Genomic DNA, 20,583 nt, shown 5'->3' with positions numbered 1-20,583 from the left:
ACATGAGACCCACTAATCTGCCAGAATATCTGCACTCTGAAGCAGGAGCGCCTCCCATAACAGTGCTGCTGCTGTTCTGCACAGACATTGCCTATGGAAGCTGATGCTTTACAGGTCTGTGGATTGATGCACACCAGGAACGAACAGGAGGGACTCAAACACATTTCATTCGCACACTAAGGCAGCAGTCAAGTTTATCAAACAAACAGCTCTTGATGAAAGGAGCTGTCTCCCTTTTCCAACAGTTAGTATCACGCTACTTCTTGCACAGCTCTAGGGAGCTAATGTTCCCGAAAACTAAATTAGATCTTGGCGTGATCAGAAAAGCTGCAGAGACCCCAGGAGGAAGGTTGGTATATGCAGTCAGGACAGAAAAAGGCGTGCAGAAAAGCGTCCCTTTCAAGGACTTCCTGCCACTGGGAAACTGCAAAGGTTACACACTCACACGGAGACCGCTTAGTGACAGAGAGAACTCCCATGCTAAGTGAAAGCTCTCCATTTTTAGAAATGAAACATGCCCATGTTTAATTACCACAATATATCTAACAATTATTGCCTAGAATCACCTTGCTAAAACAAAGCCTGCTACAGAGTAGAGTCAAGCCAGCTGTTTGAACATTACATTGTAACAGAGGCAAAAGACATTGCTGTTCCAAGACCATGCAGTGCAATAAGGAGATGAAAGGGGAAAGACAGGATGCTGGACTGTAGCTATGCTGCCTGAAGAAGCTGCCACCCCAGTTCATCTCCAATTGCTCATTACCTTTCACATCTTCCGGCACAACTACATGTTTAGTCACTTCCTAACCCAGTTCTGTCAAAATGATTCCTGTTAGAAAATCTGTGTTTAAGCTCAGCTCAGATTATTTTTGACAGAACTTGTTTAGTGGATGACTATAAATGCAAGTACCAGAAGATCTGAGAACATTGCAACCTTTAGTGCTAGCAGAACGCTGATGAGCAAGTAGAGGCAGTTACCCTCTTTCCATGTCTATGCTGCTGCCAGAGGAGCATGCTAATCAACCATAAAGGTCCATTTGTCAGCTTGTTTAATTAGGGAAAACTATACATCAAGGTTGGCATCTTTAAATCAGTAGACAATTAAGTAAATTTACACACTATTTATTTTACTGCTTGAAATTTCAGGTTTGTGTTAAATGTCCAGAAATTCAATTGATTTGTTAGGACTGTCTGGGGTTCTGGAGTACACTGAGAGTAACAAGTTGATGCTATGCAAAATCCCAAAAATGTGGCACATCTGTGCATTTAATGAATAAATACCTACCTTGCCTTTAGCTCAGATGACCAGAAACAAAACCTGCAAGTTTTCTTGATTACTCTGTATGTATTACAGAAGTGAACAAATTGTATCTGTTTTTCTCTTTTTACATGATAAAGAAAAACTACCACCAAAGACAGAAACAAAGTATCAGCACCCATAACTCAACACGGACAACAGTAGTACTTGCAATGTGGATCATCTTACCTTTTATTAACAGGCTTCTCATCCTTGTCATACGGTCTTATGAACCATTTCCCAATTCTTACGAAGTTTTTATCCATCAGGCACCTAGAAAATAATTACAGCAACAATCACTAGTTACATCTTAAGATTTTATTAAGAAATCTGTGAAGACAATAAATCTAAGAGATTGAACAGCTAAATTTCCACAATATGGAAACGACTTTGTAGCTTCTGGGTTCATAGTCCTCTGTACCATTGTAACTTTTTATTGTCCCACTATAATCATGAAGAAAAAAAATAATCAAATAAATCACTCATGATGCTGTCAGTAATACTCATCTTCACACACATCGCCCCATCACCACCAACTCTGACAAAACCTTTCCCTCTTTAAGCTATTCTTTGTGCTGAATGATCTGTTTTTCAACACCCATTTGAATAGAGATGATTTATAGCTCACAAATAGATAATCTGAGGTATACATAAGGAAATCTCTTGCTATACAGCATCTCTCTGAGACTTTATGGTAAAGAGTATGCATTTGTATGCTTGGCATGTCAATAATACAGTATTCAGAGGTGAATGAATTAGGGGAAATTATATTAACTAATAATTAATAATTAGCATCTTCTCAAACAATTCGTAGCTTGATTTCAAATGTTTAAACTTACGCAATTTGTTTGCTCTCTCAGAAAACCTCTATTCAATTAGAAGATTCTCACACCACTAGACAAAGCAATAAATTAGCCATATTTTGTGGCCCCATTAAAGGCAGACAGTTTCTTTAAGGAAGCAAGAGGTTCCGAGGATTTAAGAAAAAACCAGCAAGGAGACATAATCAGTAATCAAATGCAGAGTGACAAGTTGAAGTAAGGTTTAAAGCTTTCCAAGCCCACCTGTGCAGACAAACCAGACTAGCATCACACCCACACAATACAAATGTTTCATACATTAAACATGCATTTGACAATGTTGCCCAAATTTAATTGTTCAGAAATTTATTATTAAAGCCTACTTTTCAGTAAGATACATGCTATTTTTTTTCTAAATCTGGAAAAACTGGGTGGCTGTTGCTAGTGGTTTCTATTGCAACATGGTTACAGACTACAGGCAATATTCAAGGTATGAGGAAGATCATGGAAGGTTAGAAGACTCCCAGTGCAGTCCCGTTTTCCCTATTCATTTCAAATCTAACCAGTATTTAATTTGTTGGATGGAAGAACTATGCTTGTCCATTCTTCTGGTTTCCAACAGTTTATTTCTACAGTGGTTGCTAGAGAACAGCCAAAAAACACATTAATCTTCTAAAAGAGTACATTCTGCAAAGCTTAGAAAAACTGTATGATCCATACTTCAAAAGCATACCTAGTGACCAGAAAAACAGGAAGTGAATGAGACAATGTAGATAATACAGAAAAACCAGGAAAATATTAGTAACTTGGCAGGGCTTTCCAAAGTTAAAGTTAAGCTGAGGAAAATTCTACCAGAAGTACTTTCTCATGGAAAGCAGAAAGAATCCTAGAGTTCCATATGTGAATAGCGGATTTTTTTGTTTGACTGTTTTTCATTCGGTTGCTATCAACCTTATACCAATATCTTAAATTGAATTTGGAATCCAAAACAGCAAACAAAACACACTGATCGTCTGATGGTGGGGGGAAAAAAAAAAACTAGAAAAAAATTGCTATCTAAGAAGGTCTTTAACGTCAGCACTCTTTATAAAGGCTGTTGATCCCTAAAGAAAATAATCCTCACCTGCAAAAAAACGCTTTGACAGCACATCGCCATATCTGCATGATGGCAGGTCTTACCAGCATAGAGTAACAGCCACCTCCAGCTCATTTTCCAGCAGAACTTCTTCATCTGTGGACTCAGCCTTAAAAACCAGCCACCCTCTCACATGTTGTAGTAAATCTCAGGTTAATTAAGCTGTAATCCTATATGAAATGTAAAACGCGATCGTGGAAGCATGGATCGCAGCGGTTCAGCTGAGCGAACAACTCATGACAGATGTTTGCTTTTTTTTTTTTTTTTTTTTTTTTTGCTATATATTCACTCAAGAGTAACCAGAACATTTAACAGTAATCTCTAACAATGACCTTGATTTAAAAATGCTGGGCATGAAACCCCAAATGAGCAAGCGTTTAAAGGCAGTTATTTAATCATATAAAATTGGGACAAAGCTGTGAGTCCTTGGTTCAATTTTCTGTTGAAGGTTGATGAGTGTTGTTTTCCTCCTAAGCAATACAGATGTTTGAAAGTTTCCCTGAGTTCTTATCCTTCTGATATTACAGAAAAAGAGAGAAGGGGAAAAAGAAAAAAAGAAAAAAGAAAAAGAAAAAAAAAGACTCAATAAGGACATACTAACGATTATGAAAGAGTATAGTGATATTTTCACTATTACGTCCTCAGAACTTTTAACACCTTCTAAATGGTTTCTTCATACTCTGACCCCAGGAAATTTCTACTTAATTTAATTTACTGCCAATTAACATGGGCTCTGGATCGCAGATTCAGGTGTTAAGAGAAAAACAGAACTGAAATAGCTCCACACTGAGGTGCCTTTGCCAGCACCTGGGCTGCTCCAAGTGGCTCCCAGGGCGGCTGGATCCAGCTGGAACCGGCCGGGACCGGCAGGGACTGGTCTGTGGCAGTGCCCTGGGGCAGCCCCAGCGCACTGGTACCCAGGGGAAAACCCTCCGGCTGGCACCTCTAAAACAGCCAGGAAGACCAAACCTAGGGCTAACAAAATGAACGGCCTCTTACAGGTGGGTTTACAGTAACTTAAGCTAATTTAAAGGTGAATACAGGCTTTTTTTCTCCACCCTGCATATATTTCTACTGCTTCTCATGGAGCTGGGACTCCCAGGACCATGCAGCCAACCCTGCTCCTAGTTCATCACTGGGTAAGAAATACATGTGAAATGTCTTTATTAGTTATTTATGCATTGCACAGTAGCAAAACAACTAAGTGAACTTTCTAGACTGAGAATTTAATTCTTGCATTTTTATTGCCTATTTTATTGCCTGTGTTTTTATTTTCTATTACTTAGATAGAAGTCCCCTAAAAAGACATATGAAATCAAAAAGGAAAATATAACAGCTGGTTTCCTGCTAGCAGCTATGGGCAGCTAACTGCTAAGCAAGGGAGCACTCATGGAAACCTCATAAAAACATAATGCAAACCCAATTACCTGTCAATCTAGAAGAGCTGGGAAAAAAAAAAAAAAAGGAAGAGCTGAAATATAACACAGAAAGACAGTAGTGGCATGGAGAACTGCAAAGAGAAAGAAGGAGAAGGTGCCAAGTCATACACTGGTGGACTAATAACAAAACAGTCAGTAAGCTTAAGAGCTGACAGCCTTTAAAGATACCAGTGTCACTAGTCACTGTGACACTAGTCACAGTGCGAGTCTAGCCATATGTATGATCAAGATGAAAGAAGGCAAGAGTAGAACACGTGGGGCCAGAGACACTGGAACTTCTAAACTTCACCCTGAAAACTGTGTACAAATCCAATCAAATTGTAATACGAATATTACTAACTGAAGAACAGAATTCTGTATCTCTTACCTTTCCAGAAGATTATGAATTGCTTTGAAGAGCAGGGTCCTACACTCATAGGAAAGTCCATTCTCCCACAGTCCTTCTTCTACCACTACAAAAAAACAGAAGAAAACACACAAAATGTCAACATGCCCAAAAAAGGCCAGTTCAGACATTGAAAATAAGCATAACTCCAGCAGTTTAACTTTTTGACAATAGCATGTTTCATAAAATTATTTCAACTACCAAAATTAAACTGATCTTCAATCACTGAAGAAAGAGACTAAAACACACCAGTATGTGTTTTATTCTAAAAATCAAAACAGAAAAATCAAAATCAGAACTGCAAAGTACACAAAGCTATTCCATACACATGTGCTGTAAGCAGTCATCAAATATTACAGCCACCATATATCCAATGAAGATGTGAGAACTTGGGCTACAGCACAAACCAGGCACCTGAATGAGTATCACAGTGCAATCCTCGATATTAGCTGTGGTCTCAGCTCTGTTGCTGTTGGACTCTAAGCTACTAGTAGTTCTTTTGTGAAGAAGTAAGAATTTGTGAATGGACTAAGTTTCATCAGCTCAGGTCTGCAGTAACAGGAATATTTAGCAGAGCTGTACAAACGCAGAGTTACAATGAATAAACACTTAAACACTTCTCCTTGGACAAATTAGAGGCTGGAACCTTTCAGCAGCATGCCTGCCATGCAGACATTACTTAGCGTAGTTTAGTCATATTTAAAGAAAAGCTAAGTAGTTTACACTTTACAGAAAACACCAATATTGCCAACAGTGCTGCAAAACCTCACAGCCTAGTGTTGATCGTAACTCTACTTCTCCTCCCAAAGCTAGAAAGCAAGTAGACTTTCACTACTTTCTCTCAAAGTAGAAGGAAAAAAGAAAAAAAAGGAAAACCTCAGAGAGGCATTTTTTCCCTTCATGTAAGGTTGTGAAATGCTAACATTGGTAATAGTGTCTCTCCTTTCACAGAGTGAGGAAACCAAGGTCCTGATACCTGAATCACCTTAATGAATAGCAAAATTACTTTCTCAGAAGAAAACAAAACTCCAGACTTTTCCCCAAAACCACAAAACCCTGGACTTTTACTTCTGGGCAAACCACAAGCCAGCTTTCCCTTAGAAAACAGTAAGGGTCCTTTGGATGTTTGCAAAAACTTAGTGATGCTAAATATGTGACACGCCATAGCTGTTTACCAGACCAACCTTCACGTGGCCTCGGTTTCGCTTTTAAATTAGCATTACTGAGAATTATCAGAATCTCAGCGTATTTTCAGAATTGTTGATGAATAATTTCTGTAAGCATCAGGGCTTCTGACACCATAAAAACTCCCATGGGGCTGGTGCAGCATGGCACCTAATGACAGAGGAATTATAAAATCTCTCTCTAACACAGCAATTCTGCTCTCTGCCAAGACACAGAGAAACACTACAGCTTTTCTCCTCAGTTAAGCATTAACAGAGTAAACTCCTCTGCCTGTTGAGTCAAAGAAAAATTACCCTTTTCCAAAATAATGTTCAAAATGAATTTTAACGATGTTTAAAAAGTGTAATATTACTGGAATCACCATTATCAACAACTAATCAATTCTCAAGCCTATTTGCAGTTACATGTTACAGTATAACAGATATCACACTCATTTCACTTCTACCAAAACCTCACAGTTAAATAAGATTCAAATATTTAGGCAGCACTAGCATAGTTAGTACAATTAGTATCTGAATTGAGAATTCCACGCAAAATGACAGAACCCATTCTGTGTTTTTATAGAAAATCTCCCAGTATTGATGCTTTCATGCTACTCCTCTTCCACCTTTCACTACTCTTCTACTCTTCCACTGCTCCTCTTCTGATCCACCACATGCACAGCTAATGGGACCCAATTACAGAAATAGTTCTTAATATCTCTTGAAACATTTTTTTTTGCAAATATTATTTTCCCATCGACTACAAAGCACATAAGATCAGATCACACTGCTGTACACTCTATGATATTAACTCTACAGCAGATTAATACCAGATTCACTGGGCTCTTGGTAAGCAGGTAGTTTTTGGCCCTGTATAGCAGTCCTGCCTGGTACAGCTCCCCTGTAAACTACAGGACCCCGTACGCGCACATGCCTGTTGCCAGAAAATGGGAGAGGAGCGAAAATCCCAGGACAATTTCACACTTCCTCCACTCTGTGGGGCATCTTGATCCACAGCCTTCATAAGAAAAATCTATAAATAACCAAGACAAATTGCAGCTTTAAGGTACAACAGGTGACGATAACCAAACATGGCAAAACCTCGAGCCTCAGCCCGCACCGCTGCCAACTATAAAGTTTTGGAACCTGAAACATTGCCAAAGTTTAGACCACAAAGCGCATTTTTAATTCTTGCTTCCCTCTATGTACTACCTTACACAAGGCTGAATACCAGGAAATAATTGTTCTGTATCTGTCTCCAAAATGATCTGCAAGGTTTGCAACACCTGACGCTCTCAACTCCCGTCCATGTCTCAGCACTTTCTCCGGCAGCGTTTCCCGGCACCCTGCTAGCAGAGGGCAGGTGCCACACGGGTTCACCCGCACCCTGGCCCCAAGGCCTGTTCCGCTGCTCCAGCAGGAACAGCTCCTTTCAGACACCCCGCCACAGCCGTGGAAGCTCCTCTCACAAACGACTCTAGGGCAGCCACCAAGGGAAGATTCAGTTTATAGTAAAAGAAGCAGCACAACAGAGCAGGTAGCTACTGTCCGAGTAGCCGAGAGGTTTGGAAAAGCAGCAAAGCAGATGGCAGAACTTCCAACAACTTCCAAGTTGTTGCCACCACCAGGGCAGGGCGGACCACCTTGGTCAGGTGGAACAGGCCAATCCCTCAAGTCTCCATGTCCTTCTCTACAGCCTTGGTGACCAGTTTCACCGTCTTAAACACTTTTTCCCATGTGAGAAAATCAGAACAAAGTTAATGTCTAGTTATCACCTCAGCAAAAACTCATCCTTCTATGGATGGTACTCATACAAGATGGACAATAAGGCCACTCATCACTTCCCATGTACACGTTCACCTGGCGTGTCCACTCTAACCGCTATATCCTACTGACAGTCACCCACTTCCAGAGCCCAGCTCGTCTCATGCAATTTGGTGTTTGTAACAGCCCCATTTGGAGAGGGCTGTGGGGGAGCCCAGCACCACCCGCGAGGGTCCCCAATAAGGGTCACTTATGTGAAGAGGCATTGTTGCTACAATCTATAAAAGAAAATGAAAATACACATATCTCCTAACATTTTCACTGCAATGTTAATAAAACACTGCTTTAACCTTTTAATCTTTACAGTGGCAAAGAATGACCCTGTTTAAGCTCACAGAGATATCTGCAGTAAAAGTTACTGTTGCAGTAACAGTATGGCAATAGGCACCCTGCCATTATCCAAGATGTACTGCACACAAAAATAAATTTAAAAACCTTTTGCTTGCAGCACTGTAAAAATAAATAAATAAATAAATAAATAAATAAAATACAGTGCAGTGTAGGTATCGTGAAGGGAGCGCCGAGGGGCTGAATGTCACTGTGAGTCTCTGTACAGGAAAGGAATTAGTCAATCATTTTTCTGCTAAGAGTTTTCATACTTGCTATCATTTTGTTTGCACCAGCTCAAAAAAGTAGTTCATTTTTAAATCCTCCAGATTTTAAAATAATCAGATGCATCTAGAATAATCTAGACTTATACTATCATTTTAACATGCATTGCTGAGCAGCACAGTGTCTGGGGCATCGGGTTTTGTTCGTTTATTTTCTAATCAGAGATATTACAGTCTTACAAGGGTGTGTGCCTGACACCTTGTCGAAGCCAGCCATGTTAGCAGAAAACAACCATTATAAAAACTTCAAGGAGCGAAGTCATAGCAAAATATCAAAGCAAATTCCTCAAAAATTTTCGGTCTCCCAGCAGAGACACCACAAAGATAATAACAGATCTGTTCTGCTTCAATGCCAAAACCGAAAATAAAGAAAAAAGAGGAGGAGCAAGGAAGTTTAGGCCATGCGGTCACAGCAGGACTAGTTCTACCTTTAAGAAATTCAGCCACCCTCATTTTAATAATTCAGATCACACTGTCTTAGGCAGTTTAAAAGTAGAATTAGTTTCAAAGAATACATATTTCCTCAGAGCTATGTTACATATTTCCTTTTAATGTATCATATTGCAGCAACAGCTGAAACGAACATCTAGACATCAAAAACAGCCTTTCTTCCCACCTACGGCTTCTTTTACCTCAGGCATCAAAACTAATGAAACCCATTAACCAGAACAGCGTGCTCAGGGCCCACATTGGCCACTGCAAATACGAAAAAGCACTCGGGGACAGGGCCAGTTATTCACCCATTAAACTTACCAAAAATCAATTTCTTGCTGCACACTGCAGAAAGACGGCTGGATTAAAGCAAGACACATGGGACAAGGAGATTATTTCCAGGGAAAATGACTAAGTCCAACTGCTGAGGAAAGGGAGCGACCTCAGCTGCTTCCGATTCATAAGCTGAGCCCTGTATATACATATGTTCATTTTACTCTGATATTTTTTCTCCTCTTCATCCTGAAAGATGAAGAATGCAAGGGTACGCTTGTGTTTTTTACAATGTAGAAAGCTCTTTAAAAAAAAAACAAAAATAAAAACACTGCCAAGCAACTCAAACAAAAGCAGAAATTCAATTACTAAAAGCATTTAATTTTTCATTTTAATTTTTATTAACCATGCCCCCAAAATAATATTTAAAAGACTAATCAGCGTTTTGAAGCATCATTCCTTTTTTAAAAAATGGAGTTAAAAAAGTAACAAAGCAATGCAATGGTACGTTAATTTTGAAATACTCTATTATACCCATAAAAATCCAATTAAATGCGATACTATTGATCATTGTTATATCGCCATTGATCATCTTGTAAAATCTGTGTTTAAGTGAGTTGAATCTGATTTAGTAATAAGGCAATTTAATCTCTAGTGACTTCAGAGACCTCATTTCCTTGTGCTGGTTATAATCGGAAGGAAACGGCATTCCTGCCTCTCACAGCACGGAGAATTGGGCTTGGCTGCCCCTCTCCCAGCCAGGAGGGCAGCAGCACACAGGGAGAGCACACAGAACGGCCCGGGGCTGCCAGCCCTGTGCAAGCGGACGCGCCGAGCGCGGGTGCCACGCGCACGGGAACACTGCAGCGTGGCACTCCCGAGGCCTCCGGGACAGCTGGAATATCACAGCGGGTCCAGGGAACTACTAATGAAGAGCCATGCAGAAGAGCACGGCTCAGCCACCAAGTTACCTCTTCAACAGACCACAGTTTCTGTACAAAATCTAAACCTTTCAAGCAAAGTGGCCAAGGAAGCTAAGATAGCTGCACTTTACAATAGGACAGATAAAACCTTCCAAGGCTACAGCCACCGAGTGCCGCGGGGCGAGCGTGATGCCTTGATCTCCGCAAGCTCACATGGCCTCTTGCATAACAGCTGTTTATTGGAGGAGCAGACAGGAGGCGAGGAGCTGCGCTAGCACTACTGGAAATGTTACTTCTGTCACCTCCTCGCTCTCATGACATCCCAAATCCTCTTTTCTTGAAGCTTACACTTGCGAATGTTACATTTCCTCCTTCTTCCTGCCCCTCCTCACCCATTTTGAATATTTATACTGAGATTTTCTGTGTACCACATAACTATGCAGCATCTTAAAGGACACTAGAAACAATTCGGTCCATCTAAGTATTTATTTACTTGTTCCTTGGAAGCATATACACCCCTTCCTCATATACAGCCACCCCATACACACACACACGCACACACACACTCTGTGTTGGACTCATCAGTCCAACACTCGTGTGCAGTTATGGCTGAACTCTGCTCTTTCCATAGTGAGGCAAAACAGAGCCGCTCGCACACGAGATGTGTATGGCTCCAAATCAAACCGTGCAATTTGGTCGTGGTTTTTGCATCAAATGCCTTTTACAGCCACTGCTTCTTTCTCAAGAGTAAAATGAACACAAATACAGCGCAGATTTTTTTTATATATATGTTTACACTGTTGCTACATTAGAGTGGGAAGTTATTTCCAGAATAAAACAGACTGCAGGAAATTCTGCAAAAACCTGATTTAGAAGCTGCCCCAGATCATCGGTCCCACTGGGGGTTTGGTTTTCTTTTTTTTTCCCCCAACTTGTTTCAATTTCAATCTATTTAATTTCATATGTGCTTGCAGGATCACTTCCTATAACTGAAAACTGGCCAAAAGCAACCTGACTAGAGAGCAAAAAGGAGCAAAAGTCTGGAGATTATTGCCATCATGCTCTGTAGAGCGTGCAGGGATAGCGATGCAAAGAAGAAAGCAGCATTGGAATAAGTACACTCTGGGGAGGTGTTGGCGCTTCCTCCTCCTGCTCTCAACTTTTCACTCTTTTAAATTTCACTCCCTTCTTCCGCTCTCCAATATAAGGGTATTCAAAATTAGATAACCAAAAGAATATAGAAGTTACCCAAAAAAATCAAAGAAAAAAAAAATAGTACATGGTTTCTTAATTCCAGGAAACAATTATCCCAGTTTGGGGTTCTTTTTCCCTTCCTAGTCCTCAAGGTTTCTGTTCTTCCTTTTGTTTTTCATTTCCTCCTGATTTCACTGATTCCACCTCAATGCTCTCGTAAGCGAAACCCTGATGCCACAAGCTCGCTGCAGCCTCCCCCCGACACACACACACACGCTTCTGCCTTTAGATCTCCATCTGTTCAAAGAAAGCACAATTACAGAATTTTATCGGCATCAGTAAGACCTTCCTCTCCGAGTTGGTAACGGCAACGGGAGGGTTCATTTTTCTCCTTTAAGCTCCGCAGCGTTGGTGACAGCACACGCGCGCCCTGCGCTGCACCCGCGGGAGCAGAACACACTAGGGAGCGGAGGCTCTGCAACTGTGCAAGGTAATTAGCAGCAAGTTCCAACATCCTCAGTGGAATGCATGGATTATTCTTGGAAAAAAGCAGCCTCCATTAAACACTACTTGGAAAGCAGAAGGAATCGAAGGCCTTCCCTCATTCGCAAACTATGCGGGATGTCACCACGGATCCAGCTGCAGGCAGAGGGGCCAGGGAGCCAGCATCAGGACGTTCCCTGCTTCTGCACTGGGGGGATTGAGTGACAGCTCCAGGTGCAGGATGTTACTGCGCTTCCGCAGAGGCTGCCATTTGCTTTGCGAGATGCTTGCAGGCCTGCACAGGGTTTAATTGCTATGTTAATAATTTCAAGGGCAGCATCACAGCAGACTCTAACTCATGTAAAGTTGGGTTTGTAGAGAAACTCCTCTCTGTGACCTTCCTGGACATCTCCATGCTCCCACCTCGCTTCCCTCCACCCAGTCTGCACACAAATCATGGAAGAAAATAAAAATACCTCCCAGCTCCGTCACACTCTCATTGAACCAAGGAGTTACCTTCTGTCACTTAAAAATTGAGCTTACTCTTCTGTAAACATCAGTAATTTCTCTCCCTCTTTTTACACTTTCTCACTGTGCCATGCTGTAGCCTTTGAATTACTTGCAAGCCCCACACTATTACTTTGTTTTTCAGTCTTACAAAAAGAAAACAGAAAGTTAACAGGAAGGATAAAACAAATGCAAATATTCCCGGTAGGTATTTGGAGTAAAGTTAAGCAATGTCAACCTATATGCTTCCAGATCATATTAAATCATATCAGTGTCATTACAAAAATGTTCACGGTCATACCTGAAGTTCATGTATATGCGTACAATATGTTTCAAAAGAAAGATATCCTTCCAGTCTCTCAGTTTCGCTCCTTTCTTTTGAAAAGAAAAAAAAATGAAAATTTGTTTTGAGTTTAGAAACTAAAGCAGCAGCAATAGTTGAAATGAAGTCAGAGACTGTTAAGGTCTTTTAAAAGGTGACAAATGCAACTCATCTCAACCCCGTCTTTTTTGGGACACCGGTAGACCTTCAAAGCCAGACTTCGAACACAGGACAGCCAACGTCTCGGCAATGAGTGGCACTTTCGTGTACTTCTGCCCGCTCTTCGGGGCTCCCACAAAGCAAGCTCACCTCCCCTGCGCTGTGCCCACAGGTCTGCTGCAACCTGCCACTACTTCAACTCAGCTCGAACCAAAAGAAAAGGTTTTATTTAGCAATTGCATGGGCCGAGCTCTACCCGCGATGCCCTGGGATCTGCAGCGCGTCCAGCCGGACTCCGGATGTGCTTCCACCCACAGCGATGAGGAGCCGGCCCGGAGCTGCCTGCGCCGCTGCTGGGATCCTCCCACATGCAGCTTTTTCAGGTTTAAAAATAAGGGTACAAGGTCACGCACGTTAATAATACAAGTCTAGAGAAAAAAGGACCATGTTCAACGATAAACATACTAAACCAGGTCTATTTTGAGCAGGAAAAGAAAATAGTTCTATTATTATTATTTTTAGTAAAACCCTCCATGAGAAAGAGCTCTAGTAAGTAGAATAACTTTGTAGAGAAGCAGTCACAGGTACCAAACTTGCACACTGAGTCTCTGTGAAAGGCTGGGCAAGATCCATGCAAATCCAACCCCCCTGCAAAGACACAGGTACGCAGCCAGACACGTGGCATCACTGCACACATGGTCTTCAGAATATTTTGTTTCCTGCACAGTGGCGACGAGGCGAGTTGGTCAGGACCCCGCGCATGGCTAGGAAGCTCTCGAAATGCTCAGCCTCAGTTATCCACTAAATTACCCACCAGACCTCAGGGTTTTGAAGAACAGCTGCTGCCATTAAATAGCCCTTTGTCACCACAGGTATAACCCCATGTATAAGCTATGTAAGCAATAGCTGTTTACAGCCAGGGCCGCGCAGACCCCAGGACGTTTGCTGCACGGGGCCGCCGGGTCTGCACTCAAGCCCCCAGCGCGATGCACCTCACACCTCTGCTTCCTGCTTGGAACGCTCTTTTTTAAATTAAATAATAATATACAAGAATAGCACTACAAAAGGAGAGAAAAAAGATTTCCATTGCCCGGGCTGCCGGCCGTCAGCGCTGTCGCTGCCAGTGCTTCAACCCGGCCACGTCCGGCACTGCTGTTCGCACCACGCGCTGCTGCTTTACAGGCCATCGCCATGGAGATTCCCACAGTGTCAGAAATGGTCACGGCTCCATCGCTGCAGTGATCCGAGGGCGCCCAGCAGAGATGCAGAGCCGAGTCCGGCATCGCCGCGGGCTTCTCTGCACAGCACTGCCCAGAAATCACCCACTTCATTTTGCCCTTTAATTTTCCTGGACTCCTACATGCAGGATCTCCTCTCGGTGAATATAACAGCACATCTTTAATTTATCTTTTTACCACATCATTTTGGGGGTTGCTGAACTCACATTAAACATCAGGCACCAAGAATGCTACCTGACTCTCTCCTTTGCCCTCTCCTTTAAGCTACTTCAGGGTTGACTTGCTGTACTTCCCGCATCAAACTAGGCTGTGGCAGAAGCACAGAAACTGCAGACAATTCCATCCTGGAAAAATCAGGGTTTCCCATTGCTCTTAAAGATTATTATACACACATATTGCTGAACTTCAGCCCTTCAAAGATTACTGCAATAAACAGCGACACAATTTGTCTACATCTTATTAAGATAGTGGTTAAGGCTACAAGGAATTAGTCTACTTTATACATACACAGAGAGAAGGAAGGACTAACTTCCCTTGGAAAAAAAACGTAAGAGGGTATAAAGCACACACAAAGTCAATTTACATCTTTTACGATGAAAAGAATCCAGGATTTCTCCAATTTTCAATTAGTCAAACTGTCTTGTTTAATCTTTTTCGCAAACAGTTTAGGTTTTCCAAAAGTGGATTTAATTTAATCAAAACACACAGCACAGAGTGCCTGGGCAAGAAGTGTCTGCCTTGGACTTGCAGACCTACCAAGCAATTGAACTAAACACAAATTAGACCATTCACATGAAACTAAATGGGCAGATGTGGATTCCTGTGCAGTCACGGTTGTCCAAACATCAAAAATGCCCCAAAAGGCGGAGCCAGGACCCGGGAGACATGTGCACTGCTCCAGGGCAGGGATAATCCCACATCACTGAACATGCCTTCTGTCAGCCTCAATGGGTAAACGCCCTCAACACCGGCCTTCCCTGAAGTCTCAGGGCATTTACATTCACATCTACAAGTCCAGCGACAACTAAACGATCTACTTCATTTTAGGGAAAAGTGTTTTTCTCAAAATTATTTCACTTCCATATAAAATGAGAGAGACCCTAACTCTTCCATTTCAAACAACCACCCATCTAATATTTATACAAGCTCTGACAACAGGACAGATCTTCCATGCTTTAAGATTACTTTCCCCAGTCTTCTCTGTGGCTTTGTTTCCCCATTCGAGGTAATGAGAAGCCTGAACCCTGTCCTCACAGCCCTTCACTACCTGATTTTCTACCATAATTCATTAAATGCCTTGTTGTTCTTATGCCCTCTCCCATTCAGAGCGTTGAAAAGGGTAAATAACATAAAAAAAGGACTTACTCAAATCTCTCCAAAACTCCAAGGGCTGCTCAACAGCTGAACACGCAGAAACCCAGCCTGCTTCTTACTGTACCTGAGGGTGTTCTGCACCTGGAGCTTCGCGCGTCTGCACAAGATGATAGAGCTCTGCATCTTATGGCACTTCTTTCATTTGCTTATGATATCTGGCAATGCTACGGAAACAGGCAAAGAGGAGACCTTCCAGCTAAACGGCTTGGACTCCAGGTGCAGCTCCAGGAGCTCTACAGAGAGCAGCTCGGCGAGGCCGGAGAGCTGCCACCGGGAAGCGGCTCGGCCAGACTCGGGCACGGCTGGGCAGCTCCCGGTGTTCGGGGCATCCAGCCCGACGGCTCATGGCAATGATTGGCATGACTGCCAATGCAAAATGCTCAAATAGAAAACAAAAATTAGACTTTGTGTCATTTTATTAAAATAATTCACTGTTTAATCATAACGCAGCTCCAAACAGATTGCAATTCAGCCTACCTTTCTCCTTCCACAGCTCAGTAAGTAGGAACCCGCTATTTGTGCATCCTACATAAAGACCTTCACTGTCAAGCAGAAGGACCTGCGCACACAGCTCTTTGCAGAGCCTTAACTGAAATGGGAGCTGACACCGAGATCCCTGCAATCTCCGTGTGCTCGAAGCCGAAGGTCCCGCTGGGGCTGACCACGCAGCCCCCGTCGTCCCGCATTAGCTTCACACGGCCCGAGCGCATTGTCCTCTCGCGCCCGCCCAGGGCTCTGCCTTCCCCGCAGCTCCCCATGCTGAACGAGCGACTCCGGAGCCTGACCGAGTATCACGGGCAACACGCAGCATCGATATCGACTCCTGGACAATTGATCAAGCCATCAGTTGGCAGGAACTGAAACGTCTAGATGCCATCACGGACTTCAGCATTTTCCCTACAAAAACATTTAATGTCAAAAATAATGTCACCTATGCAGCAATATAGCTAAAACACTGTCTCAAAGAACTGCATCTGTTCTTCACATAAGTGAAGCACAGAGCAGCACAGAGTTTAAAAACCCCAAAGCTCCAGTTTCACTGTAAATTAACGCTCAGAAGTCCCCATCTGAAATATCAGAGCAAACTGGCAGCCCTGCTCAGCTTGAGCTTCCCTGGCAAGAGAACTTCCCTAGTTCGCAGTATTTAAACAGTCTGACAGCAAATGGGGCTTCCAAGTTAAAATGATAATAAGGTTGCATTTTGCTTAATTTTTACCCCTCCAAAGTGATTATAAAGCTACTATAGAAACACATCCTGTTAATCTGTAAAGTATTTATACTCTGTAGCCAGATCAAAAGCAACTGCCAAATAAAACTGATTAACACTACTTACAGCTAAATTTCTTTTCTTTTATTCTTTCTGCTTTGTTTATTTGAAGCCCACATAGCCTGTAAAATACCCTTGCCTTCAAAAAAAAAATTACTATTGCTCCAAATATTGCTCTTCTGGCATAAAAATATAAGAAAAAGAAAATTAATTCCTCTAGGCTAGGCTGGACAGAAGCAAGTGTGAAGATAATCCCAATTAATAACTCTGGATCTAGCTGCTCCCAAGCTACCACCTCTTAATGCAAGTTTCTTTAGCACCAAAATTGCCTTACCAGCTTTTAAGGACAGTTCACATTTCTCAACATTTTTTATATAGATCTATCTCCTGATGCATCATGCACAAAGTATCACATAGGAAGCAAAGCTAAACTTGATTTTTAATAAATTTAAGAGCAACAAACAAGTATTAGTTATTTTAAAAAATAAAATCACTACAGTTTGCATTTAATCTACCACATTCAAGAGAAAGTAGGGCAGTTCACAGAAAATGCACAAAGCTACTACCTTCAGGCATGAGGAACAATTTCATTGCATTTGACAAGAATTTTGAAGTCAGAAAAACAGACAGATGAATTATTTAACAGCAGTTAATTTTCCCAGAATATCTTTCAGCATGTAGAATAAGTAACATTGCAATGGGGAGAAAAAAAAAAAATCAATAGCACTATGTTTTATACCTAAAATTCTCATCCTTCTCTACAAACTTCCAAGGAATTGTCAGCAAATACGAACGGCAATGTATGGTTGATGTTCTCGCTGCTTCCAATTTTTTGCATTTCACAAGAACTGCTTTGAATGTCTTTTCTTTTGACAAGGTGTCATCATTGCAAAGATACATTTATTCTTTTTTTTTTTTAATCTTTGTTTTTAAAGATCTCCTCATACAACTTCCTCTCGGTCTCCACATACTTTTAAATCCCTTTTAACATCGTATCAAACAAATTAATCCAAAAACCTCAAAGTTAGGGCATAATTTCCTCTTCCTCATTGCCTATTACCAATATTACTTCAAAATGTTTGTCACAAGCTATACATCTTTTGATCATATCACAGAGTCAGCCCTGCCACGGTCCATTCAATTGATGCCACTAGTGGCTTCTGATATAAGGTTAAGGAGACATAGGCAGAGCAACCCCGTTCCGTTGCCTTCCTATCACAGACCTGTGATTGGAGTTGGAAACTCTACAATCCTAATTACAGCAGTAGATGGTGGCTTTTTCCTCACTTGAACAACTACAGAAACAAAACCATCAACAAGCACTTCCCTCTCCATGCCTGCATCCTCAACAAAGACACCTGCAACAAACAGGGGGATAAATTTATACTAGAAAGGTTAAATATACATATTTTACATTTTTATAGAGATTTTATAGATAGATATTAATAATATTTGAATAGTGTTTGAATAATAAGATATGAGGAAAGATTACCCTAGAGACAGATGTTAACAGCACACAAGAAGATTAAATCACCATTTGGGGCTTCAAAGGCACACAACACTGCCTGTGCTTTACTGCTTCAGGAGGCCAGACTGCTGCTTCCTGGAAAAAGCCCAGGTTCATACAGAGCAGCTCTGTATCCCTGTGTCTATTAGTAGAAGACCTTGTGCTCCACTATCACAATTGTGTAAACTAAACCCGTAACAGGACTACTTAAGATTTCTTTGAACCTCCTGGTGCATTAACTTAATTCTCAGCAAGTCTTTTTTTTTATTATTTTTTTAAATAAGAACTGAATAGTTCAAAATTTCAGGGACGTTTTGCTATATCAGTCACAGCTAATTAAGGGGACATGTATTTTTAAGGTGACTGACCCCCTTACAGTCTGTAAAGGAGAAAAAAGGAGAAAAAGCACTTAAGCATGCACTTAACCGCAGTGCCAACAAGAAGAGATCAGTCCCATGATTTGCCGAATGCACTGGATGATACCTAAGTCACAAAAAGAAAGGTGAGGCTATGTACAATGTGCAACAGGTATTCATAAATGAGCTGTTTTTCATAAATCTTAGAGAGGCAAATGCACAGAAGAACCAGGAGGAGGAAAAAAAAAAAAACAGCAAATTCACTTTTTGTTTGATTCATTTTACACTACAGAAGTGAATTCCTTTATTCCTCTCTAACACCAAATAGGGAGCACAAGTAGAAGTGTAAAAACGAAGATACTTCCCCCAAAATTTCCATCCATGACAAAGGGATTTGGAAAGAAAAGCCCATTTTTAATCACTCACAAGGTGTAGAACTCTGTGGCAAACTACGATACTGTGTTGGAAGGAAGAGAAACAGTACTTAGTAATTAACCGTACTTATTACTTAACCGTACTTATTAGCAGAACACTCCTGACTACTTAGCCTTCAAAATAGAGTTAACTATAAATTCAGAGGAAAAAACGGATGTGACAGGCATCATCCGACAACTGTTTTTAAACTCTCACTTTTTTGCAGCAGAGGAGTATCAGACCTGGTCCTCTATTAAAAAATAAAGTCTTTCCAAGAGCAAGACACATACACTATTCACCTTTAAATCTACTTTTCAAATGGATTCACCCTCCATCTACTTTTCAGATAGATTTATTATTTAAAAAAAATACTAGAGAAATCTCAAGAGCAACTTTTAAGTACGAAGTTAGGGGAGGGAAAGAAATGCGTTCTGCCCTCGAATGCCTGGGAACGACACCTTCGTGTCAGACAAGCTGGGACCTGGAGCGCACACAGGCTTCCCGGGGGAAGCTGCTCATTCAGCACTGGCCGCCTGCCCGGCAAATACCAGGATACAATTTAATCCAAATAACAGAATGGCAGGGAGGAAGCTCAAGAGCAATTTCAAATCTAGCAAGATTGAAATATTACCTCCATACAATAACAACTTGCCAGCTAGATTGGATTTTAGCACACTCTTGAAATCAGCAGAGTAAGTCTTGACGTGAACTGAGAAATTTTCGTACGGAAACTAATCAGTTAGAAACAGAAGATATTTCAATAATTCTTCAATGACCTTTGAAGTGCAACACAGCAGTTGGTTATGCAGTTTAATGGGACAAACTCAGCACCAGAAGCTGAGGAATCACTTGGACAGACGTCTCCCACCGTTATTTCTGCACCCCTCCTGCCCCAGGACACGGGGCGGCTGAGGCTGCGCACCGCGAAGGGCACAGGCACTGAGTGCAGTGCCACACAGCATCACACGCAGCACAATACGCACGAAACAAAGATCCAAGCAGCAAAGAAAGCTAACACTCATGCAACTGTATTGGCAAGAACCAATTCCTGTTTGCATCTCAGCTTAATCCAGTTTAACGGCTCGCTGGTTGAAATTGCTCTGTGGAAGAACACCCCAAAACCTGAAGAATTAATCAAAAAGGGCTAAGACAAACACATCGTTTCAGGGGTGCGCAGTTTTCTTTTCATGAGCATCAGAGTTTTTCTGCTGCTTGTGGAGCAGTTATTTATGGCTCATCTGTACAGCATCCACATCTTTAATTCTGTAACAGCTTCCCTCATCTTTTGAATTAAAAATTGAACTTTACTCCAACTGATTCCCAAGGAGAAAGCATTAAATGTGCCACATCCTGTTCTTTGTTTCAAAGCAGCAGTGTGAAATAATGTAAAGAGCTAACGCAGCCTCGCCGATTACTGCATATTTCATTAAGACTCCAACACTCTTTGTCCCACTTAAAGGCTGCCTACGTGTTTTTG

The 20,583-nt window shown here is 41.6% G+C and overlaps 1 protein-coding gene across 1 annotated transcript in view; it reads right to left on the bottom strand.

Moving 5' to 3' along the window:
- MED13L (mediator complex subunit 13L) overlaps positions 1-20,583 on the bottom strand; it is a 177,858-nt gene that overhangs the window by 90,005 nt on the left and 67,270 nt on the right. The window contains exons 3-4 of the mRNA XM_088535278.1: positions 5,039-5,123; positions 1,487-1,570 (exon numbers count right to left, since the gene is read on the bottom strand). Coding sequence (XP_088391404.1) covers positions 1,487-1,570; positions 5,039-5,123 — 169 coding nt within the window. The remainder of the gene's footprint in view (positions 1-1,486; positions 1,571-5,038; positions 5,124-20,583) is intronic.

Source organism: Tinamus guttatus, unplaced genomic scaffold (genome assembly GCF_059628265.1).
Source record: "Tinamus guttatus ecotype Peru unplaced genomic scaffold, ASM5962826v1 Tinamus_guttatus_pri_ptg000628l, whole genome shotgun sequence".
NCBI classification, from domain to species: Eukaryota; Metazoa; Chordata; class Aves; order Tinamiformes; family Tinamidae; genus Tinamus; species Tinamus guttatus.
This window is presented reverse-complemented; position numbering and strand designations above follow the sequence as displayed.